The sequence below is a fragment of the Mustelus asterias genome, chromosome 20 (genome assembly GCF_964213995.1).
Source record: "Mustelus asterias chromosome 20, sMusAst1.hap1.1, whole genome shotgun sequence".
NCBI lineage: Eukaryota > Metazoa > Chordata > Chondrichthyes > Carcharhiniformes > Triakidae > Mustelus > Mustelus asterias.
Window position 1 is genome coordinate 76,850,909 of NC_135820.1, and position 25,861 is coordinate 76,876,769.

At 42.5% G+C, this 25,861-nt stretch overlaps 1 protein-coding gene and 1 pseudogene across 3 annotated transcripts in view; both read left to right on the plus strand.

The window, feature by feature from the left end:
- unm_sa1614 (un-named sa1614) overlaps positions 1-25,861 on the plus strand; it is a 195,971-nt gene that overhangs the window by 100,703 nt on the left and 69,407 nt on the right. For all 3 annotated transcript variants that reach the window (XM_078236888.1, XM_078236889.1, XM_078236890.1), the window contains exons 7-9: positions 6,060-6,145; positions 16,446-16,521; positions 21,115-21,201. In XM_078236888.1, coding sequence (XP_078093014.1) covers positions 6,060-6,145; positions 16,446-16,521; positions 21,115-21,201 — 249 coding nt within the window. The remainder of the gene's footprint in view (positions 1-6,059; positions 6,146-16,445; positions 16,522-21,114; positions 21,202-25,861) is intronic.
- Positions 9,258-9,462, plus strand: LOC144508761 (U2 spliceosomal RNA; annotated as a pseudogene).

Sequence of the window (25,861 nt, forward strand, 5' to 3'; positions counted from 1 at the left end):
CTGCTTTACATGTGGTGTCAGTATAACCACAGTGTTGTTAGGGAGGAAGTTCCAGGATTTTGACCCAGCAACAAGAAGGAACTGTTGATATATTTCCAAATCAGGGTGGCATGTTGATTGGTGGGGAATTTGCAGATAGTATTCCCATGCATCTGGTGCCCTTATCCTGCTAGGTGGTAGAGGATGTGGTTTTGGAATGTGCTATTGAAGGGGCCTTAATGAGTTGCTGCAGTGCTTCTTGTAGCTGGTACACACTGCTGGTACTATGTGTCGGTGGTGGAGGGAGTGGATGTTTAAGGTGGTGGGAAACTGATGCAGTTGTTTTGCCATCAATCCTCATTTGCATATTAATTTTAGCAAAATGTTGTTAAATAATCATGTCAATGAGTTATTTTTTTTGGCTCATTTTATATTCATCAAGTTGAAGGATTCATTGTTGGGAAATAAAACAAATTTCCACTTTTCACCCACTTGTGTTCTCTAAGCACTCCATGGTGAGGTTTAGCATGGATAAACTACAGAATAAAACTCCCTTTTACTCTACTCTAACTACATGTTATAACCCGGAATGTCAGTAGAACGCATTTTACTGTATCAGTGTGACAGTTCTATTTTGTACCTCAGCCATTGTGTCTTGTGTGGTTGAGATTGAAGTATGGCCTGTAGCCATTTTGAACTGATTGCAATTGCCCAAACTCGACAGTAAGATACTTGAAGCCAACACAGTCGGATCCTTTCATCTCATCAGTCTGGATTGATACACAGTCGGATCCAACAAGTAAAAGGATACTACTGTCATCAGCCTCATTTCCTTCTTCCATCATGTCAAGGAGCAAGTGGGTTGCAGAAATAAATGGACAAAGAAGAGCTTCAGCTGATTGATTGTAGTGAGCCCCTGCTGGGAGAGGTGTGCAATTTCATTCAGTGAATGGAAACTGCTTTGCATGGAGAATTGTGTGTGCTGTTTTCTGATAAATACTTCATAGTTGAGGTTTCTAATGTGTTTCTGTTGATGCAAATGGAATAACTACCAGTATTAATCAAACAAAAATGAACTAAATGTCCACATAACCAGTACAAAAGAGAAATACATTGATAATTGCAGTGTTAATGTTAGCCTACTTGTGACACTAATAAATAAACTTAAATATAATAATTATTATACATTTCAGATGGCTTGAGGCTATAGCGACCATAGAAACAATTTAAGCAAAGCCAAAAAAACCAAGTGATATTTTCTACATGAAATATGAAAAGTATACACTCAATATTTGATCTGTGATGATTTTCCCTATGTAAATTTAGCACTGTTTTATATTCTGTCCATTAGTAGGGAATTCCAACTGTGATGAATCCCCATTATATTAGAAACAATTGTTGATGCTAGTTTGTGGGATGCATAGAAATGATGTATAAATAGCACTGTTAATGTCCATGCTTCAGAGAAAGTGACATTGATTTTGCAGTGACATTGCAGAAGGCCCACTATCTAATTGAGATGTTTCTCTGGATGTAATGCTTGAGTTGGATATTGTCAAAAATACATTCTGACACAGATCTATCATTTATGCTTTTGCAATCGGGTTTTGATTTACAGCAGTATCTGCCATTGCTCATAGTGGTTTGAACTGACTGAAACACCACTCACCTGTGAGCAATTTTTCATGATGAATCATTCAAAATAGTTGTCACATTGATAATTTTATCAATTACAAAAGACTCCACAAGTCACAATGATATTTAAATTATCCACTGTGGTGTATTGCGTTCCAGAGTTCTTTGTTCAGATTTAAAAATGGTTTCTTAAATAGTTCACATTCTCTGATTCACAGATTTATGAAACTGGTGTAGTTTTGAAAATTGGCACAGAACCTCCTGGGAAAGTAATAGCGAGTTAATAGCTCTGACTGATTTTAACTCGTAAACAAAACATTTATTTGTGATGAAGAACATAGAACATTACAGCCCTCGATGTTGCGCCGACCAGTGAAACCAATCTAAAGCCCCTCTAATCTACACTATTCCAATATCACCCATATGTTTATCCAATAACCATTTGAATGCTCTTAATGTTGACGAGTCCACTACTGCTGCAGGCAGGGCATTCCACGCCCTTACTACTCTCTGAGTAAAGAACCTACCTCTAACATCTGTCCTATATCTCTCACTCCTCAATTTAAAGCTATGTCCCCTCGTGCTAGCCATCACCATCCGAGGAAAAAGGCTCTCACTATCCACCCTATCTAATCCTCTGATCATCTTGTATGCCTCTATTAAGTCACCTCTTAACCTTCTTCTCTCTAACGAAAACAACCTCAAGTCCCATAACCTTTCCTCATACGATTTTCCCACCATACCAGGCAACATCCTGGTAAATCTCCTCTGCACCCTTTCCAACACTTCCACATCTTTCCTATAATGCGGCGACCAGAACTGTACGCAATACTCCAAGTGCGGCCGCACCAGAGTTTTGTACAGTTGCAGCATGACCTCATGGCTCCGAAACTCAATCCCTCTACCAATAAAAGCTAACACACCGTATGCCTTCTTAACAACCCTATCAACCTGGGTGCCAACTTTCAGGGATCTATGCACGTGGACACCCAGATCCCTCTGTTCATCCACACTACCAATATCTTACCATTAGCCCAGTACTCTGTATTGCTGTTACTCCTTCCAAAGTGAATCACCTCACACTTTTCCACATTGAACTCCATTTGCCACCTCTCAGCCCAGCTCTGCAGCTTATCTATGTCCCTCTGTAACCTGCCACTTCCCTCTGCACTGTCTACAACTCCACCGACTTTAGTGTCATCGGCAAATTTACTAATCCATCCTTCTACGCCCTCATCCAGGTCATTTATAAAAATGACAAACAGCAGTGGCCCCAAAACAGATCCTTGCGGTACACCACTAGTAACTGAACTCCAGGATGAATATTTCCCATCAACCACCTCCCTCTATTTTCTTACAGCTAGCCAATTCCTGATCCAAACCACTAAATCACCCTCAATCCCATGTGTCCGTATTTTCGGCAATAGCTTACCATGGGGAACCTTATCAAACGCTTTGCTGAAATCCATATACACCACATCAACCGCTTTACCCTCATCCACCGCTTTGGTCACCTTCTCAAAGAACTCAATAAGGTTTGTGAGGCACGGCCTACCCTTCACAAAACTGTGTTGACTATCCATAATCAAATTATTCCGTTCTAGATGATTATAAATCCTATCTCTTATAATCCTTTCCAAAACTTTGCCCACAACAGAAGTAAGGCTCACCAGTCTATAATTACCAGGATTGTCCCTACTCCCCTTCTTGAACAAGGGGACAACATTTGCTATCCTCCAGTCTCCAGTCTAGGGCGGCACGGTAGCACAGCAGGGCGGCACGGTAGCACAGCAGGGCGGCACGGTAGCACAGTAGGGCGGCACGGTAGCACAGTAGGGCGGCATGGTAGCACAGTGGTTAGCACTGCTGCTTCACAGCTCCAGGGACCTGGGTTCGATTCCCGGCTTGGGTCATTGTCTGTGTGGAGTTTTCACATTCTCCTCGTGTCTGCGTGGGTTTCCTCCGGGTGCTCCGGTTTCCTCCCACAGTCCAAAGATGTGCGGGTTAGGTTGATTGGCCATGCTAATAATTGCCCTTAGTGTCCTGAGATGCGTAGGTTAGAGGGATTAGTGGGTAAATCTGTCGGGATATGGGGGTAGGGCCTGGGTGGGATTGTGGTCGGTGCAGACTCGATGGGCCGAATGGCCTCTTTCTGTACTGTAGGGTTTCTATGATTCTATGATTCTTCTGGCACTGTTCCTGTAGACAATGACGACACAAAGATCAAAGCCAAAGGCTCTGCAATCTCCTCTCTGGCCTCCAAGAGAATCCTAGGATAAATCCCATCCGGCCCAGGGGACTTATCTATTTTTACCCTTGCCAGAATTGCTAACACCTCCTCCTTATGAACCTCAATCCCTTCCAGTCCAACAGCCTGCATCTCAGTACTCCCCTTGACATCACTGTCCCTCTCCTGTGTGAATACCGACGAAAAATATTCATTTAGTGCCTCTCCTATCTCTTCAGACTCCACGCACAACTTCCCACTACTGTCCTTGACTGGCCCTAATCTTACCCTAGTCATTCTTTTACTCCTGACATACCTATAGAAGAGATATAGTGTGGGGGGCAAATTGCCACGATGATTTTCACTTCTCTGTTGTTTGCCTCCCTCATAAAAATGGGATCACGCCAACCATCTCCACATATTTTTCAAGAAATTGTTGGATTTAAGCCATAATTATGAATTTAACTCATTGGAGAAGAGGCTGGAACAACATGACATATAGAACCTTTTAATGACAATATCTATATTTCTGCAAAGCACCTAATTTTGGAGGTCCAGAAAGGGAACAATTGAAATTATTTCACTCCCGCAGCTTGTAAATTGCTCCTCGAAATTTATTACATTTTACTTTTTACAAATTTGGGGCTTTTCATATGTTTTCTTTTTTTCTCTCAAAAACTGATTCTTTTTTTCCTCTATTTATCTTTTTTTTAAATCTAAATTGACTCTAATTCACTTTATAGTTTCTTCTCCATTGTTGCTGTTTCTTTCTTTATCATTAAATGTCATTACTGTCATTGTACACCAGATGATGGCTATGCTGATATCATTTCAAGTTTCCAGCAATATTCAGACTAAAAGATGAGGGAAAGATCCAACTCATAGAGCATGCTGCGAGGAGCCCCCCCCCCCCCTCCCCCCACTCCCCCAAGCGAATTCTGGCTGATTGTGTTGGTACAATATTACTCTTGTCTCTAAGGCTTGCCACCAGCATCCACATCTACATCTGCACAGTCTGCTATTTGCAACACCTGCAACCTGCAATTTGCCTTGCTCAGTCAGTAATGCTAATTCCTCTGTGCCACTAATGTGCTTTTATGCAGGAAATCTAATCGGTATTTGTGATGAAGTTGAAATAGTAGCTGTCCTGGTGAGTGCAATTTGAGTGTGCATAGTGCAGATGTTGTTGGAGCTGCTGGTAAATTCTGACTTGTAGCCGTGCCAGATGGTCCAGGCATGTCAATAGACAGAGGAAATAAATTAATGAAGTTGAAAAGGTTTTAGAATGTTAACAATAACAGATATTTTGCACTTTCGTTCATATCTTTCAGGTGTCACAATCTTACCAGGATCTCTTGAGATACTTTACATCTCAGCATGCTCAGAACTGTTTCAGGCTTGAAAAGCTGAACTTTTCTCCTCTACCCTTAATACTATTTTCCTGTTCCTCCACCAGTTTAAAATCTTCTGCTCAAAGCTAATTTTCCTTTAATGTTCCCTTGTTGAAATACTTCCAGGTATCTTGCTGAGAAACGTTTTTGTGTGGCCAATACAGCATTTTACCACCAAATAATTGTCACAATATTTTCTTTCCTATCTTAATGATTTATTGTTGGTGCCAACTATTGATAACCTAGCCTTCATTTCCTCTATCACCACATGCCATTTCTTTTCTTATTTTTGACATTCTGCACCAATTTTCTAATCTCATTACTGACAGAATAATTGGTGTTTTTGTTGCGATGAAATATCAAGTTTTCTTTGTTTACTGTGATACTCAATTTCTGATTTGATTGTGGCAATGTGATTTGGGCTTCTCACTTATGGTAACATAGTGGAGAATGCTGGGCAGAATATTTTTCCCCTTAAATAAAGGACATGATTCTCTGATCTCGTTCATTCCCAACCTGCTGCCAGGGAGAACGGAGAATTTGGCACTCAGCCAAAACTCCACTCACTGCAGAATCACCGGAGAATCTCAGGTGCAGATGAGGTCGGAGGTTTTTGGCGAAAGTGTTTAAAATCTCAAAGGGCTCACCTGCAGTATTAATGATTTGCCAATTGAATCTTTGAAGAGATTGCTATTATATCTGGTGAGTGCCTTTGAAACATCTGGCTTGTAAGAAGCCTAAGTCACAGCCATTGAAATGTCGTACACTTTTTGAATAGAGTGAGATATGTATAATTTACCGCACAACTTTATTTTTGTTTCTTTTAGTATCTGATCAAAGTAAATGAGATAAAGACAAAGAAAGGAGTGGACTTGCTACAGAACCTCACCAAATATTATCATGCGCAATACATGTAAGAGTCCTCATTTGCTTTTATTTTCCTGATTTTTAACCTGCTCAGAGCTTTGCTGAAATTATAATGTGTTGGGAATTAGGGAAAGCCTTGGGTTGCATACCTTTCTTTTCATCTATGGAACCTGGGGAAAATCCAGACCTGGGTGATGATATGAAAGTCTCTTCTGTCTTTTGATTGCAAGGATCCTATTGTGAACCAAGTCTTGGAAGTTTCAGCCTAGTTCCTGGTAACATGGACCAACATTACGAAATTTCCTCTAATTCAGCTATCATTGCCAGTGTCACTTAGGTAAGGTGCAGGAAATGAATGAACAAATGCTACACTGTGCAACTGGAGAGCAGCAACACCAGCTGCCACATGAAGTGGCCCAAAATTGATCAGTCTGAAAGTATGACAAATGCTGGCAGCTCAGTCAAATGATTGAAGTGGGGACTGAGGTCCAACTCTATGTAAATCTGGGCATCCTGATTTCAAAGGTGCTGTTTGAAATTGGACCATAACCAATTTTTAATTCATTCTCTTGGTACTTAAAAAGGGGTGCAGGCTATCTCTTTGAACATCCTATTTGCACTGATGGTGCACCTATAATGGTCTGAGCTGGCGAACTCCAAAATCTTGATCCTGTCAGTATGATGTGTGACTTGGATGGGAATTTGAAGGTGATAATAATCAAACAACATTGCAGCTCTAGTCCTTCTCGTATACATCACATGACTGGAATGTTATGTCAGTGCAATCTTGATGAGTAATGCTGACAAAAGACATATGCTGTTGAACTTTTTTGTATTGCACTCATCAGGATAGATTCGCATGAATACCAAAATTTAAAAGGAACAATAGTTTATGTTGCATGAGAAGTTGGCACTGACTAATTAGCAAATAGACTCTGATTGGAGAATGCACCAGGGAGCAGTTAACTGCCAAGCTTTTGTTTAATTTCAAGACAGGCAGGTCAACTTTGATTTGTCAAGACATGGGAATGAATTAGGGAATGGCTTTTGTATAGTTGAAAAGGGTGCAATGTGTGGAGAAGTTCATCCTGTTTTGCAAAAGATAGGGCCCTATGTGTGAATATATGCGGCACGGTAGCACAGTGGTTAGCACTGCTGCTTCACAGCTCCAGGGTCCCGGGTTCGATTCCCGGCTCGGGTCACTGTCTGTGTGGAGTTTGCACATTCTCCTCGTGTCTGCGTGGGTTTCCTCCGGGTGGTCCGGTTTCCTCCCACAATCCAAAGATGTGCGGGTTAGGTTGATTGACCAGGTTAAAAATAAAAATTGCCCCTTAGAGTCCTGGGATGCGTAGGTTATAGGGATTAGTGGGGAAAATGTGTGGGGGTAGGGCCTGGGTGGGATTGTGGTCGGTGCAGACTCGATGGGCCGAATGGCCTCCTTCTGCACTGTAGGGTTTCTATGATTTCTATGATGTAGCTTCTAACACATGTTAAGTGAACCACACTGCACTACCAACTGATAATCTTAAATTGTAGACGTAATTCTGCATCATTATAACTACATATAATGATAGGAAAGCAGAAAATATGGCAAGGAACACCGGGCAGACCTAAATTACATTGCTGTTTCAATGTCACTTTGTGGCCATGGAATAAGCAAGTTCTACACATGCATATGTAGTCATGCATATATGACTCTGCTCATCGACATTAGAATATTCATTAAATGTTCATTTTAACACACAGAAGGTTATCACACTGATGCTTATAAACAAATTTCACCATCTGCATGGCAGGATTTGAACCCAAATCCCCAGGTCATGCCCTGGGTCTCTTGATTACTAGACAAGTGACTGTACCACTATACCACTACCTCCCTCCTGTGCAGGTATCTTGTGAATTGAGTGTATTGTGCACCGACCAGAATAAAGTAGCTGACATATGAGAACAGAATAAGCTCCATTAATATTGGAGCTGTCAATATTCATTTATCTTTCATCTCAGATAGCCAGAGCAATCCTGAAAATGACATGGGTCTGCCATGTAAGGAGAATAAAGCTTCTGAACAGATCAGTGTAATATCTGTACTAGCAATAGCTATTTTCACCATGTGCACTGTCATATCTTGGACCCTCTTTATTAATTCTGCCTAACTTGTCAACCAAATTTAAAATAATTGAGTTGTGATATTAATGGACTTGTGAATTTAAATAAAAAGTGTATAAACAAAATGTAATGCTTCACAGAGACTAGATGTTTCAGAACAATGAGTTGAATGCGTTGTTCAAAGAGTGAGAGACTGCGGAAAATACAGCAGTAGTGTGGAAAGTTGCATTGTTCCATTGGGGTGGCTTTTATTTATACCAAGCTCTGTAATTGTCTAATAGGTTTAAAAGCTTTAAATTAAAGATGAGGGGGAGATTTCAAGTGAGGAGAAATGTATAAATGTAAAAGGAAAAGTCAAAGCAACAGAGCAATATTGCGATTTGTGAGCATGGAGTTTAATGATAACAGTGCAACAATGAATGAGGTGAACATAGAACATAGAACAGTACAGCACAGAACAGGCCCTTCGGCCCACGATGTTGTGCCGAGCTTTATCTGAAACCAAGATAAAGCTAACCCACTCCCTATTATCCTGGTGTGCTCCATGTGCCTATCCAATCACCGCTTAAATGTTCCTAAAGTGTCTGACTCCACTATCACTGCAGGCAGTCCATTCCACACCCCAACCACTCTCTGCATAAAGAACCTACCTCTGATATCCTTCCTATATCTCCCACCACAAACCCTATAGTTATGCCCCCTTGTAATAGCTCCATCCACCCGAGGAAATAGTCTTTGAACATTCACTCTATCTATCCCCTTCATCATTTTATAAACCTCTATTAAGTCTCCCCTCAGCCTCCTCCGCTCCAGAGAGAACAGCCCTAGCTCCCTCAACCTTTCCTCATAAGACCTACCCTCCAAACCAGGCAGCATCCTGGTAAATCTCCTCTGCACTCTTTCCAGCGCTTCCACATCCTTCTTATAGTGAGGTGACCAGAACTGCACACAATATTCCAAATGTGGTCTCACCAAGGTCCTGTACAGTTGCAGCATAATCCCACGGCTCTTAAACTCCAACCCCCTGTTAATAAAAGCTAACACACTATAGGCCTTCTCCTCGGCCTTTTGGCTAAGATCAAGTGTAGTATGAAGAGGATGCTGCGCTTGGTTAAGGTCATTAGGTTACATTGAAGCTTCATATGTTTCATATGAAGCAATTTTTTAAAAGCGGTATCTCGGCCTTTTGGCTAAGATGCAAATGAGCTCAAGTCTTGGAGGAGGTATTGCTTTCCCTCCTCCAATCAGCTTGGCTCATGTAGATCAGGCCCAGGACAGGGTAATTTGGTCGCTTGCCCTGTCTTGCCAGCCTGGATTGGAAATGTCTCAACTTGTTGAGACTCTGAATTGGACTTGATTTGATTGAATTGGAAAAGTATAAACAAAAAAAAATAGGCCTTCTTCACAGCTCTATCCACTTGAGTGGTAACCTTTAGAGATCTGTGGATATGGACCCCAAGATCTCTCTGTTCCTCCACAGTCTTCAGAACCCTACCTTTGACCCTGTAATCCACATTTAAACTAGTCCTACCAAAATGAATCACCTCACATTTATCAGGGTTAAACTCCATTTGCCATTTTTCAGCCCAGCTTTGCATCCTATCTATGTCTCTTTGCAGCCTACAACAGCCCTCCACCTCATCCAAATGAAATCAAGGAAACATGGTGAAAGTTAAACTTGGAGGTGCTTTTTCTGAATGCACAAAGCATTCATAACAAGGTAAATAAATTAAGATAGATTAAATAGAAAAGAAGGAGTAGTAGACCTGATATTAAAAATATGACTGGGATCTTGACTTGAAAGAGCAAGAGGTAGAATCAATTTGGGTTGAGGTAAGAAACAATGGATTCCTGGCTTGGGGCACCAGTCTGTGTAGTTTGCACGTTCACCCCATGTCTGCGTAGGTTTCCTCCGGGTGCTCTGGTTCCTCCCACAGTCCAAAAGACATGCTGGTTAGGTGCATTGGCCACACTAAATTCTCCCTCAGTGTACCCGAACAGGTGCCGGAGTGTGGCAACTAGGGGATTTTCACAGTAACTTCATTGCAATGTTAATGTAAGCCTACTTGTGACACTAATGAATAAACTTTAAATAACAAGGATCAGAAAACACTGATGGGAGTAGTTTGTAGGCCTTCTGCCAAAGCTACACTGTTGGACAAAGCATTAATCATGAAATAAGGGGAGTTTGTAACAAATATTCATACCACACAAGTGCCAGGTAATAACCATCTCTAACAGGAGAGAATCTAACCATCTCCCCTTGACATTCAATGGCAGTACCATTGCTGAATTCCCCACAAAAAACATCCTGGCGTTTACCATTGACCAGAAACTGAACTGGACGAGCCATCCAAATATTGTGCCTACAAGAGCATGTCAGAGGCTAGGAATCCTGCGCGAATAACTCACCTTCGAACTCCCCAAAGCCTATCCACCATCTACAACGCACAAGTTAGGAGTGTTATGGAATACTGTCCAGTTACCCGGATGAGTGCAGTTCCAACAACACTCAAGAAGCTTGACATGATCCGGGACAAAGCATCCGCTTGATTGGCACCCCATCCACCATCTTCAACATCCACTCCCTTCATCATCAACGCACAGTGCCAGCAGTGTGTACCACCTACAAGATGCATGGCAGCAACTCACCAAGGCTCCTTCAACAGTCCCTTCCAATCCCATGACCTCCACCATCTAGAAGGACAAGGTCAGCAATAAAGTTTGGCAGAGCTACTCACCCTCACACAGCAAATATCAATTAGGCTCAGTAAGAACCTTGTTAAGTCCACATGTAGGAGGCTGACAGAGATATTCCAATTAGCCTCTGATTTTCTAAACCAGCAGGAGCCAGCTTAGATTCCTGAAGGCAGACATCCAGTGACAGGCTGCTGGTTGGGAAGAGGAATGATGTGGAGATGCCGGCGTTGGACTGGGGTAAACACAGTAAGAAGTCTCACAACACCAGGTTAAAGTCCAACAGGTTTATTTGGTAGCAAACGCCACTAGCTTTCGGAGCGCTGCTCCTTCATCAGGTGAGTGGGAGTTCTGTTCACAAACAGGGCACATAAAGACACAAACTCAAGTTACAGAATAATGATTGGAATGCGAGTCTTTACAGCTAATCAAGTCTTAAAGGTACAGACAATGTGAGTGGAGAGGGCATTAAGCACAGGTTAAAGAGATGTGTATTGTCTCCAGACAGGACAGTTAGTGAGATTTTGCAAGTCCAGGCAAGTCGTGGGGGTTACAGATAGTGTGACATGAACCCAAGATCCCGGTTGAGGCCGTCCTCATGTGTGCGGAACTTGGCTATCAGTCTCTGCTCAGCGACTCTGCATTGTCGTGTGTCGTGAAGGCCGCCTTGGAGAACGCTTACCCAAAGATCAGAAGCCGAATGCCCATGACCGCTGAAGTGTTCCCCAACAGGAAGAGAACAGTCTTGCCTGGTGATTGTCGAGCGGTGTTCATTCATCCATTGTCGTAGCGTCTGCATGGTTTCCCCAATGTACCATGCCTCGGGACATCCTTTCCTGCAGCGTATCAGGTGGACAATGTTGGCCGAGTTGCAATAGTATGTACCATGTACCTGGTAGATGGTGTTCTCACGTGAGATGATGGCATCCGTGTCGATGATCCGGCACGTCTTGCAGAGGCGGCAGGGTTGTGTGGTGTCGTGGTCACTGTTCTCCTGAAGGCTGGGTAGTTTGCTGCGGATAATGGTCTGTTTGAGGTTGTGCGTTTGTTTGAAGGCAAGAAGTGGGGGTGTGGGGATGGCCTTGGTGAGGTGTTCGTCTTCATCAATGACATGTTGAAGGCTCCGGAGGAGCCTACACCATCTACATGCACACCAAGAACGGGAAGCTTGAGAAACTTGGCATCACCACCAGCAGCAACCAAGCCTCCCCCGGTACCACAGTAGAAAACAGTACCACTGCAGGGAAGTCCATTGGCAACTTGTCGGACTACACACTTCAACCAGATGAAATTGAAGTTCTCAACCGAGGGCTCAATTTTTGCCCCAGCACCAAAATAGACCCCATCAGTCTCGCAGCAGACACAGAGGAATTCATCAAGCGAATGAGGCTGTGGGAGTTCTTCCACAAACCCCAAGAGGCCAACAGCAAACACAATGAAACAGCCAATGAACCGGAACAGGCGACAGAGAGATCTGCAGTGCAGCAACCGAAGAGGAAAGAGTTGAATTGGACTCCTCCGGAAGGCCGCTGCCCTCGACTGGACATGTGTGCCCAAGCCATCAGGAGGTGCGTCAACACCAATTTCATCAGCCGCACTCACAAGACAGCCCCGAACATCACCCAAGCACAACGCAACGCCACCCGCGCTCTCAAGACCAACCGCAACATTGTCATCAAACCAGCAGACAAAGGAGGGGCCATCGTCATACTGAACAGAACGGATTACTGCAAAGAAGTGTACCGACAACTGAACAACGAGGAACACTACAGACAGTTACCCGCAGATCCGACCAAAGAACACACCCATCAACTCAACACTCTGATCAAGACCTTTGATCTGGACCTTCAGAGCACCCTCCGTGCTCTCATCCCACGTACTCCCCGCGTTGGAGATCTCTACTGTCTCCCGAAGATACACAAGGCAAACACACCCGGCCGTCCCATCGTATCGGGCAATGGGACCCTGTGCGAGAACCTCTCCGGCTATGTCAAGGGCATCCCGAAACCCATTGTACAAAGAACCCCCAGCTTTTGTCGCGACACTACGGACTTCCTACAGAAACTCAACACACATGGAGCAGTTGAACCAGGAGCATTCCTTGTCACAATGGATGTCTCGGCACTCTACAGCAGCATCCCCCATGATGATGGCATTGCTGCAACTGCCTCAGTACTCAACGCCGACAACTGCCAGTTTCCAGATGCAATTTTACAACTCATCCACTTCATCCTGGACCACAATGTCTTCACCTTCAACAACCAGTTCTTCATCCAGACACACGGAACAGCCATGGGGACCAAATTCGCACCTCAATATGCCAACATTCTCATGCACAGGTTCGAAAAAGTCTTCTTCACCGCACAGGACCTTCAACCGATGCTATACACTAGATACATCGATGACATTTTCTTGCTTTGGACTCATGGTGAACAATCACTGAAACAACTGTATGATGACATCAACAAGTTCCATCCCACCATCAGACTCACCACGGACTACTCTCCGGAATCGGTTGCATTCTTGGACACACGCATCTCCATTAAGGACGGTCACCTAAGCACCTCACTGTACGCAAGCCCACGGATAACCTCACGATGCTCCACTTCTCCACCTTCCACCCTAAACACATCAAAGAAGCCATCCCCTACGGACAAGCCCTCCGTATACACAGGATCTGCTCAGATGAGGAGGATCGCAACAGACACCTCCAGACGCTGAAAGATGCCCTCATAAGAACATATGGCGCTCGACTCATCGATCGACAGTTCCGACGTGCCACAGCGAAAAACCGCACCGACCTCCTCAGAAGACAAACACGGGACACGGTGGACAGAGTACCCTTCGTCGTCCAGTACTTCCCCGGAGTGGAGAAGCTACGAAATCTCCTCCGGAGCCTTCAACATGTCATTGATGAAGACGAACATCTCGCCAAGGCCATCCCCACACCCCCACTTCTTGCCTTCAAACAAACGCACAACCTCAAACAGACCATTGTCAGCAGCAAACTACCCAGCCTTCAGGCGAACAGTGACCACGACACCACACAACCCTGCCACAGCAACTTCTGCAAGACGTGCCGGATCATCGTCACGGATCCCATCATCTCACGTGAGAACACCATCCACCAGGTACACGGTACATACTCTTGCAACTTGGCCAACATTGTCTACCTGGTACGCTGCAGGAAAGGATGTCCCGAGGCATGGTACATTGGGGAAACCATGCAGACGCTACGACAACGGATGAATGAACACCGCTCGACAATCACCAGGCAAGACTGTTCTCTTCCTGTTGGGGAACACTTCAGCGGTCACGGACATTCGGCCTCTGATCTTCGGGTAAGCGTTCTCCAAGGCGGCCTTCACGACACACGACAGTGCAGTCGCTAAGCAGAGACTGATAGCCAAGTTCCGCACACTTGAGGACAGCCTCAACCGGGATCTTGGGTTCATATCTCACTATCTGTAACCCCCACGACTTGCCTGGACTTGCAAAACCTCACTAACTGTCCTGTCTGGAAACAATACACATCTCTTTAACCTGTGCTTAATGCTCCCTCCACTCACATTGTCTGTACCTTTAAGACTTGATTAGCTGTAAAGACTCGCATTCCAATCATTATTCTATAACTTGAGTTTGTGTCTTTATGTGCCCTGTTTGTGAATAGAACTCCCACTCACCTGACGAAGGAGCAGCGCTCTGAAAGCTAGTGGCGTTTGCTACCAAATAAACCTGTTGGACTTTAACCTGGTGTTGTGAGACTTCTTACTGGGAAGAGAAATGCAGTGCTGCAGGGAGGCCAAGAGACTCTCTCTGCCTGAGTGCGAGAGCAAACATATGTGCGCTATAGTGAGTCTATCTCACCTAAACCGCCCCCCCGCAAACACCCCTCACTTTCCCCCACAGTGGTGGCCTGGCTGCAAGAACCATATTTTAATTAAAGTTATAAAAATGTTGGTGATGGGATGCTTCTCATATTGAAGCACTCTCTCCCTCACATAACTGGCCATCCCAGTTTGCTATTGGCGCCCCAGCTTCGAGAGTTCCAATGCCACTCTTAATTGGACAGGGAACCTGTCTTCATGTCAATCAAGAGTGTGCCTCCATTAAAATTCCAGCGAGGCAAGCTCAGATCCAGTCCTGACTTCCTGGATCCAGTCCTGACTTCTGTTTCCTGCCCTAGATTGATTCCTGGGGTGTTTTAGGGTGCCATATCAGAAACCCAAGGTATATTCTGAAGCCAGACTGGACACCAAGAATTTTTTTATTTTGGCATAAATGTGAGGAAAGGATGCCTCACCTCAAGAGTAACTCCACTGACAAACTATGGATCTTTTTATCAAAGCAAGCTTCATTCATAACACATTTTATGTAAAACTCTAACAAAATGAAACAGTTTAACTCTTAACCGTTGAACAATTTTAAACATGAACAGAAACAACTCTTAATTTCTAACTTGTCACTAATTTAGTTCCAATTAAGCAATATTTCTCTTACAGACTTAAACCCCACATTAAAAATGGTTAACAAACACAGATGTATTTTCTCTGACTTTGGTAACAGCTTTGGAACTTTCAGGGAGAGAGAGAGAGCCTCTTCTTTTTAACAATGCCATTCAGCAACTCCCTTTAACATGAAAATGAAACTGTTCTTTCTACAACAAGCCTTGTTCTTCCTAGTTTCAATATCACATGACTCTGTCCCTGTATATCTAACTCACCTTCCCATTAAGCCTTTTACTAAATAAACACTTACAGGACTAAAATGAGTCATTTTCCTGCTTTCCAACATCTGCTGCATTCCCCCAGACAAAACATTGCGGGGCGAATTTTCACATTCTTCCCACTTTGGGAATCGTAGCACGTGAAGGGTGGAACCTGGAAAGGTCAGTTGGCCTCGGGTGAGATGTTCCAGTTTCAGGACAAGCACTGCTGTAAAATCCACCCTGCATCTTAAAGTAGTCCCTCTCAAACATAAAATATATTAAAGTATCATCACAGTATCATCACAGGTGAGAGGATTACTCCTCTGAGACGGGATTGAGCAGAATGGATGTGTACTCTGGAGTTTAGAAGAAGGAGATGGGATTTCATTGAAATATAAGGGCCTAACTGGGTAAATACCGAGAGGTGTTTCCATTGGTTGGAAAGTCTAGTATGGGGCATATTCGTGGGATAAAAGAAGGAGCATATCGAACTGAGATGAGGAGAAATTTCTTCACTCAGAGGCAGTAAAACTTTTCAATTCCTCACCTCCAGAAGGCTGTGAATCATACTTGGTTGTTGAGCATATTTAAGACAGAGATCAATAGACTTTTTGTACACCAACGGAGGGATATGGGGTTTGGGCAGGAGAGTGGAGTTGAGGTTTGTATCATAGCAGGCTCAAGGGACTCTATTACAGTCCAGTCCTCCCCTATTTTTCATGTTCTTATGTTCTTATTTCCTTTGGAAATTGAAAGAAAACGATACTGTGTTAGGAAATTGCATGATATTGATTAAAATTCTATAATAATGGAGTTTTGTTATACTCTGTTGCAGTTTCTTTCAGGAAGGCTTGAAGACAGCTGAGAAGATCAGGCATTATGTCGAAATGCTTGCAGCAGATTTACAGGCTGTGAGTATGAAACTTTTAACCTCAGGATTGCTGGTAGAAATTAGCAGAAATTTTGAAAGGTTGAGGAAAGATGGTATAAAGACCCAAGTGGAGCATAAGTGTCAGCATGGACTAGTTGGACCAATGGCTTGTTTCTGTGCAGTATATCCTATGAAATTTCACACAATTAATGAATAATAAAGAAAGAAAAATTGACTTGTGTTCCATTTTGCTTTTCCTCGGAATACCCTAAAGTACCTCACTGTCAGTGATTTCATTTTGAAATGCAGTCGCTTCTATTATTTAGACAAATGTTGCATGTCAATATGTACCATTCAAGGACCCACAAACACAGGTAGAATTAATGACCAGACAATCTTGTTTTGAACCGGATGGTTGAAGAGTGAATGCCTGAAAAACTCTGCTGCTCCTTAAAAACATTGCAGAAAAAGTTTGGGTCTGCAAGCCAAAATATTAACCTGCCCCTTTTCTTTACAGAGTGTGTACATGTGTTTTCAAAAGGTGCTTGACAAAGTACCACACAATAGATATGTTAGTAAAATTAAAGCATGTGGAATTAAAGGAACTGTGGCAGAATGGATACAGAATTGACAAAGTGACAGAAACCACAGATTATTGGTGAATGTTATTTTTCAGACTGGAGGCAGATGTACAGTATTATTCCTCCATGGGTCGGTATTGAAAAAATTTGATATCTATTAATGACCTGAACTTAGGTATACAAGGCATCATTTCAAAACTTTAAGATACAACACTTACAGATGTTGTAAACAATCAGGAGGATAGTAACAGACTTCAGGAGGAAATAGACTGGTGAAATGGACAGACACGTAATGGTAGATGAATTTTAATGCAGAGAAGTGTGAAGTGATACATTTTTTTGGAAGATTAAGGAGAAATAAAATGAACTAAATGGAATGATTTTAAAGAGATTGCAAGAACAGCTACCTACTGTCTATCTTGAACATGATAGGACAAGTTAAGGTTATGTTGCAAAAAATAATTGGGATCTTTGGCTTGATTAAAAGATAATGGCCACTTAGGGGCGTTGTTCTGCTGCTGCTAATGTATTGTTTGCAGCGGTGGAAGGCCCACGCTGTGCAGGAGGCTCAGCCGCTTTAGCTGTGTTGCTGGTGTCAGGAGGGGAGGTGCCTTCTTTATAGGCCCCAGGGTCCATTGGATGTACTACCCCCAGATCATCCCCCTACCCGAACCCTTTAAACCTTCCCCATAACTCTTGAACCTGGTTTCCCAACCCGTTCATGGTTCCTTTTCAAGACCTCGACCTCGGATTTACCTGGTCTCCTTGGTGTGGTGGGACTGCCTGTAGTTCCAGCAGTGGCCACTGCCCCTCTTGATGCTGTTGGGACTACAGACCTGCCAGCAGCTCTCTAAGACTTCCTCTCAAGAGAGAATGGTGGAAGTCTCGCCTGAAAGCAATTAAAAATGCTGCACAGGGCCCTGTAAAATCCAGCTCATTGAAACATTGAATATTACAGCAAGGAGGGTGATTTAATCTTTGCTGCTTTCTTCAAAGACCAGTCCAGTTATTCCCACTTCCCCTTTCCACGAATCTCTGCTATTTTTTTCTTTTTCAAGAATTTATCCAATTCCCCTCAGAAACCGACTACTGAATCTGCATCAACCACCCTATCACCTTTTCGATGCACCAGCACATTTCAACTCCTACCCATTTGTTTCGTAGAAATACTTTCCCTTGAATAAACTCCAGTTCTTCTGCAAATCATTTTAAATCCGTGCCTTCTGGTTACCCCCAGCCATTGGAAACACTTCCTCTTTATTTATTCTCTCTGAATCTTTCATGATTTTAATCATCACTATCAAATCTAATCTTAGCCGTCTTGTACTCTGCCTCTATATATAAAACCCGGATCCCAAATTCTTCATTAATGTTAAAATGCTTTGTTACCCTTTGCCAACTTCAAAGATTGTGTGCGTAAGCACCCCCTGATCTCATTGCGCACCCCGTTAAAATTCTACCATTTAACTTGTATTGTCTTTGCTTATTCTTCTTACTAAACTTCTTACCTCACATTTCCCTATGTTGAATTTCATCTGCCTTGTGTCCATCCATTCCACAAACTTACATATGTCTTCTTGAAATTTATTACCAGCTTCCTCATTGTTTACAATCTTGGTCACAATGTCAAAATAAAAGACACCACAAAACATTCCAAACCAGCTTTATCACACAAACTATTCAATATTCCACACAAAAATCAAGTTTTCACCCTTATTGTGTATTCCCCTAGTGCCTGTCCTCCACGCACCCCCAATAGAAATGTTCAGTATCATAAACGGTTTTGGTAGCGTAAATAAAGAGAAATATTTCAGCCTGTTGAGTCTATGCTGCCTCTCTGCAGAGCAATCCAATCTGTCCCTTTACCCTGCCCTATCCCCATTGCCCTGTACATTTATTTTGCTCAAATGTCCATCCAATTTCTTTTTTAAATCATTCATCTGCTTTGCTTCCACGACCCTCATAGGCAGCAAATTCCAGGGTATTGCCACTTACTCCGGTCTTGTAGACCTTTATCAAATCACCTTCCAATCCCTTTTACTTCAAGGACAACAGTCCCAGTTTCTCCAATCTAATCTTTAGCTAAAATCCCTCATTCCTGGAACCATTTTAGTAAATCCCTTCTACACTTTCACAAGGACCCTTGTGTCCTTCCTAAAGTAGAGTGACCAGAACTAGATGCAATAGTTTGTTGCAGCCTAATCAGGGTTTTATACATATTCAGCGTAACTCCCCTGCTTTTGTATTCAATACCTGTATTTATGAAGCCCACAAACCCATATGCTTTGCTCTCTCAACATATCTTGCCATCTTGAAAGATCTTTCACATGCATCCCAAGGACCCTCTGTATCTGTATACTTTGTACAACTGTGCCATTTAGTCTTTGCTCTTTTGAGCAAAACAAATAATCAAATAATCCAATTAACTAAAATTTATTTAGCCTATATTGGCTCTCCTTATTCCTTCTGCCAAAGTACATCTCCTCATACTTCTCTGTATTAAATATATCAACTACTTGTCTACCCATTCTGCTCGCCTATCTATGTCCTGTTGCAGTCAATTGGTATCCTCGCTGTCAGCCACATCTCACAAGTTTGAAATAATCTGCAAATTTTGAAATTTTACTTTTGCATTTCAATGCCCAAGTCATCTAAAAATATCAAAAAGTAGTAGTCCTCCACTGATCATTGATGCTGTGTACCATCCTGCACTCTGAAAAATAGCCATCATAACAACTCAGTTTTCTTTCCTTAAGCGAATTGTTTATCCAAGCTGACACTGACCCACCTATTCCATGAACTTCAATTTTGTTAGCCAACCTTTAATGTGATACTTTGTCATAAGCTTTCTTAAAATACATATAGCTAACATATACTTTGCTTTCACTTTATCAACCTTCTCTGTTCTTCATCAAATAATTCAATTGGATTAGCCTTTTACAAATCTGTCTTGGCTTTCTTTAAATAACCTAAATCTCTCCAAGTGCCAGCTGATTTTTTTCCGATTGTTGTTTTTAAAACCTTACCTTTGATGTTAAGCTGACCACCTGCAGTTACTAGGAACATCCTGACACTCTTCCTTGAATAAGGGTTTCACCTTTGCCACTCTCCAATTCTCTGGCATTTCCCCATATCTAGGGAAGATTGAAAAATTATGGCAAGCCTTTCTACTATCTCTACTCCCACTTTTTAGCATCCTGGACTGCAAGCCATCGGGACCAGGTGAGTTATCCACTCTAAGCATAGACAGTCTTTCCAATATGTCCAGCCTATCAATTTTCAACCCATCCGTTACCTTAACCATTTCTACTTCTACAGCTGTATTGTCAGCTTAGTCCCTTAGTAAGCACCAATACAAATAACTCATTATATATCTAGCCTTGCCCAGCAGCTCGAAGCATAGTCACCCATTTTGTTCCAAATAGAACCCACCTCACCTCTTACTACCTGTTTACTATTTACATGCCGGTAAAAGATTTTGAAGTTATCTTTGATGTTAACTGCCATTCTCTTCTCATATTCTCTCTTTGCCAGTCATATTTCCCTCTTCACTTTCCCTCTGAAGTTATTGTATTTGGCCTGGTTCTCGGTTGAAAAATTCACCTGACATGCATCATACACCATCTTTTTTTGCCTGTTTTTGCTCTCCATTAACTTCAATGAAGTGTAAAACTGGACTGGTTGTAAAACCAATGGTCTCCAAGTATATATCATCTGGTTACGACTGAGTGGATTAGGTTAAAATCCTCAGAATTTATTAAATAGAAAACTGATCCTTTGAAGTAAAACACACAAAGTCGATTGGTGAGACAAAGATCAATGGATAGAAATTATTTTCCAACAACCTAAGAACTAAAAATGTGATGATAGGAAGTGACTGATAAAACAACATATACATGGAAGACAGTTTTATGAGTTATTTTTTTCTGGAACTGAGTAATTTGGTGTTAACCAATGAATAGGCTGAAGGAATCCCTTGAAAATGTGTGGGATGAAAAGAACAAATTCCTGAGCAAGTTTTAATTAAAAACTCTTGACTTGCGCTGTTTCAGATTAAACAGAACCAGGATGAGGAAAAGAAGCAACTCTGCAGTCTTCGTGATCAGCTCAAACCAGCCTTACAGTTGGACCACAAAGAGGTAAGTCTCATCTACTGTCATGAACTTGTCTGGGTTTAGGATTTTTATGTAATACTGTGCACCCATCATCCACTTTACACTTTGACCACAGTGCTCAGAACACATTTAATGAACTGTGCAGGTTTCAAGATTTTGTGGGGAAGAATGCTTCGTTTACACAAGGGAAGCTAGCCTATGTGTACTTTCAAACCATAGTAGTGTGTATATGTTCAAAATCTGCTGTAGTATTCTTGTAGCTGCATTATTTGTTTTTGAATGAAGTTCTATTACTTAATCTGTAAGTACTACAGTGAAAAGTACTGAGTGATGTTGATGCAGAAACCAACATTTATGACTCCAGACTCCTGTAAAGAAACAACAGAGACATGCTCCAAAATAGATGATTAACTTAAACAAGAATTTAGTCAGAATAACTTGAAATATATTGCTCTGATACCAAATGTAGAGTGGGCTGAAATAGCCAACTCTGGATTTCTTCATTAATAGCTAAATTCTACAAAAGCACACATTGGTCACCTTTTTTAAGGATTAAAGTATCTACCATTTACAATTTAGTGGTAAGATGGGAGGGTGTATATCTAGAATCTTAAAATTATGCATCCAGTTCACAGCTGTCCAATTTAGGGAAGGAAATTAACAAGCTCTTTTAAGAGCTACTGCCTGATCAGCGAATTATAAGCTGCAGTTTTTTGTAATTCTTTCATGGAATGTGGCCGTCAACATTTTTATTGCCCATCCCTACTTGCTTTTGAGAAGGTGGTGGTGAACTGCAGTCCATGTGGTGTAGGCACATCCACATTGCTGTTGGGAAGGGAGTTTCAGGATTTTGACCCAGGAATGCTGATATATTTCCAAGTCAAGATGGTATATGACTTAAAGAGAAACTTGCAGGTGGTTGTGTTCCCATGCATCTGCTCCCCTTATCCTACTAGGTGGTACAGGTTTGCGGGTTTGGAAGGTGCTCTGTCGAAGGAGCGTTGGTAAGTTACTGCATATCCAAGCCTGTGCTGTTGTGTTCCATTGCTGAACATAATATGGAAAGTAACATTTTTGTATCTATTGTAAATAATTTAAAGAGATTCCATCTTCATTAGTTTCTTTTTTTGGAAAGGATTTGTTCATCTGCATGCAAACATAGCATCGTATATATTGAAAGGTATTGCTGTTATGCCAAATGTGCCTTATGCTATTGTGGCTAGCAATTAATGGAGCTCTTCTATTTTATTTTCACTTCCTCAGTTACAATTTGACATCAAAAGCTCTAATTTAGAATGAATTTAACCTCAAATTCTATAGTGCACTCAAAGCTATTTCCATCTGTTCAAAGCTATCCAGTGTATTCAAAGCTATACCCATGCGTGCTCAAAAGCTATATTCATGTGTGCTCAAAGCTACATCCATGTGTGCTCAAAGCACTTGGCACATTATAACATTCAAAGCTATGGGTCAAGTGCTAGTAAATGAGATTAGTTGGGAGGTCAGGTGTTTCTCGTGTGTTAGTGCAGATTTGATGGGCTGAAGGGCCTCTTCTGCATTGTATGATTTCATGTGTGCTCAAAGCTACATCCATGTGCACTCAAAGCAATATGCATGCGTGCTTAAAGCTATCCAGCTTGCTCAAAGCTACCCAGTGCACATAAAGCTATCAAATATGCTCTGCAACCCGTATTGAAAAATACAAGGAAATTAATTACTTAAATGATTTTTGAATTTATTACGTTTTTCACTTAGTCCTAAAATTCATTCCACTATTGTTAGGACCAGAACCCTAAGTTACATTAGAAAACCAGGTTCAATCCCAACAATTTTTCCTTCTGGCATAAATGTGAGGAAAGGATACTTCCTTCGAGGAATGATTCCACTGACAAAATAGGGATTTTGTATAGTAAAACCAGCCCAGCACTGGGCACTGCCCAGCCATGTTCTTGACCACCTGGTGCCCTTCATGGCCTCCGAGCCCCCTGACACGGCCATAACTCCTGGTCTCCGTTTGTGGAGACCAGTAGTAATCTCACCGGGTTCCCGTTATGCCCGAGAATTGGAGAATCCTGGGAGCATGGAGAATCCAGCTTGAAACAGACAACGCATATTTAAATGCTTACTTAAATGTGCTAATCTGGTTGCTGCATTCATTGAGCAGGAGCTGTATTACGTCCGAGTGTGGTGGCTGAGAGAAACCCAACGGGTGTTTGCACTGGCGCTAAACGTGCTAGACCCCTCACCCATTATTCTCTGACACCATGCGCATCCCAAAGCGATCTACACCGAGCGTGACACAGTCGAAAAATTGTGGCCATGGTAAATAAACTGTGGGCATAATTCTGAGTGGCGGGTGGGTTGGGGGAGGAATTCGACAGGTGGTCCAAAAGTCGTTTTTATGCTGACATGAATTTACCTGAACAGGCGCTGGAATGTGGCAACTGGGTTGTTTTCACAGTAACTTCATTGCAGTGTTAATGTAAGCCTACTTGTGACACTAATAAATAAACTTAAACTAATGTGGTCAGGACCAGGAGATTTTGCATGTTTTCCCGCCGGCCTCTTCAGCATTCATATTTTTGCCCCATTCCTGGTCGAATAAAAGACCCAAATATATTTTAAGTTTGATGTTTAAGGAATATTGCAGTTGGTTGTTTGATGTTTCGTTATAGATAGTTTGAGGCATTTTTTTTTGTATGGAAATATCCTTTCAACAACACTGCAGCTCCCTGAGACGTCTCCACAGCAGTTGTCAACCTTCAGGAAGCCGTGTGAAACTGCCAGCCGGCACCCTTGTCTCAGCGCCAACCCTCTCTATGAAACCCCCACCCACAGCAGGGCTGAGCCTCTTTCAGCACATGTTTCATCCTGACCACCAGTTCATCAGGCAGCCAGCTTGAAATCACTGTCAGGAGCTGACAGAGGGTGGGAGAGGATTTCACATCCACTACAGGCCCTGCCAATTGCATTCACCCGACAAGCTAAAAATTCAGGCCTATGTTTACTGGCTTTGGTGTATACATTGTTTCTTAATGCAATCTGTATGGAATAATTACACAGCAGTAATACAATCAAGCATTTTAAGTCATAAATTTTCTATACATCACTAACCTAATTGCATCAGCTAATACAAATAATTTGAATTATAAAATTGTGTTCCTGTCCTTAATTTCTCTTGTCAGTTTTTGTACAAATAAGTAATATCAATTTAATAAATTAGATTTAATTCATGCATCTAATTTGAATTCAACTGCAGGATTGTCCTAATAACAGGTGACGCTAATGGAGGCAGTGTAGGAAAATGGAATATGTAGATGGGGTGTTCAGTTGAATTTTGCAAAAGAGCAGGCAGATGGAAAATAAATTTATTGCCAGTAAAGATTGAATAACGCACAACCAAAGTACAAATTTAATGGAATACCATTCATGCAAGATGACTGGAAAGAGATTGATGGTCAACTCATTTCTGGTCACAACAATGTGGTGATGGAATAAAGAAAGTTAACCAACAACTGGGGCATGGAGGCAGAATGATGAGGTTACATATGGCTTAATCTTACCAAAAAATGGCAGTGTTGTTTGAGGCGAGAAAACCTGCAGGTTTATCTCCAGGGAAACAAGTCGGTTTTCTCTCTAGATCTTATGACACTCTGCCAAAAAAAACAAGGGGGCATGTTTCACACCATCTTGCAGAGCAACAGGGCCTAAACATGCCGGCAAAACCCTGAGATTGGGGCTGCATCGTTAAAGGGCCTGCCCTTGGCCCAGCACGAAAGTCTCAGGGGCTCCCTTCTCCATCTGCGATCATCTCCCTCCCCCTCCCCCCGATCACCGGCTCCTTTTCCCCCCACCCCACAGTCTGAGCTGACATCCATTTCCCCGTACCCCCCCCCCCCCCCCAGCTCTTCTGTCCACTCCTGGCCACCACCACATCTAAATAAGTCCTTCCCCCAGTCCATGTGGTTCCCACTGGGGCCTGCTCCTTGGCACAGTTTGGTACTTGCAGATCAGCATCATGCCCATGCCAACCTACGAGTGCCAACCCAGAAGTGCCAACCTGTGCCAGGGAGCACTGGCCATGTCCCTCTTCCCTGGGGGTATACTTAATTTTACTCCTGGGGAGACCCCCATATCAGATTCATATCTGTGTGAACCTATGTGAAAGTCATGTCAGCGCAGTGTCAATATATGGCGGAGGCTTAATATCTGGTGAGGGGGCGGGTTAATACCATTTAAATATTTTCAGATGAATGTAAAGCAGGTTCACGCCCATAACGTCGCCAGCGAGGGGTGGGGAAGTTCCAAAATCGTGTTCTCACCGGCGAGAACTGCGACCTCCGGATCTTGAGGCTTCACTGGCATTCGCACGGACTGCAAAGGTGGGCTTAAGATTGTCCCAATAACATACTGATCAGACCATCGTTAGAATACTATTTCCAATCAGTCACACACTTCAAAAGGCATGTGCTAGCTATGGAAAAAATGCAGGAAAGAGCAACAAAAGTGATATTGGGTGTACGAGTGTGACTTTTTAAAAACGTTTCTGAAACTAACTTTCTAAAGGCTAAAGAACGCACTAAAAAGGCTTCATTTAAGTATATAGTCCAAAAAATGGCTTAGACAAGTTCAGTGCTGTGTATATATAATGTTTAAAAGCAGTGGTTTAACCATTCAAGCTATA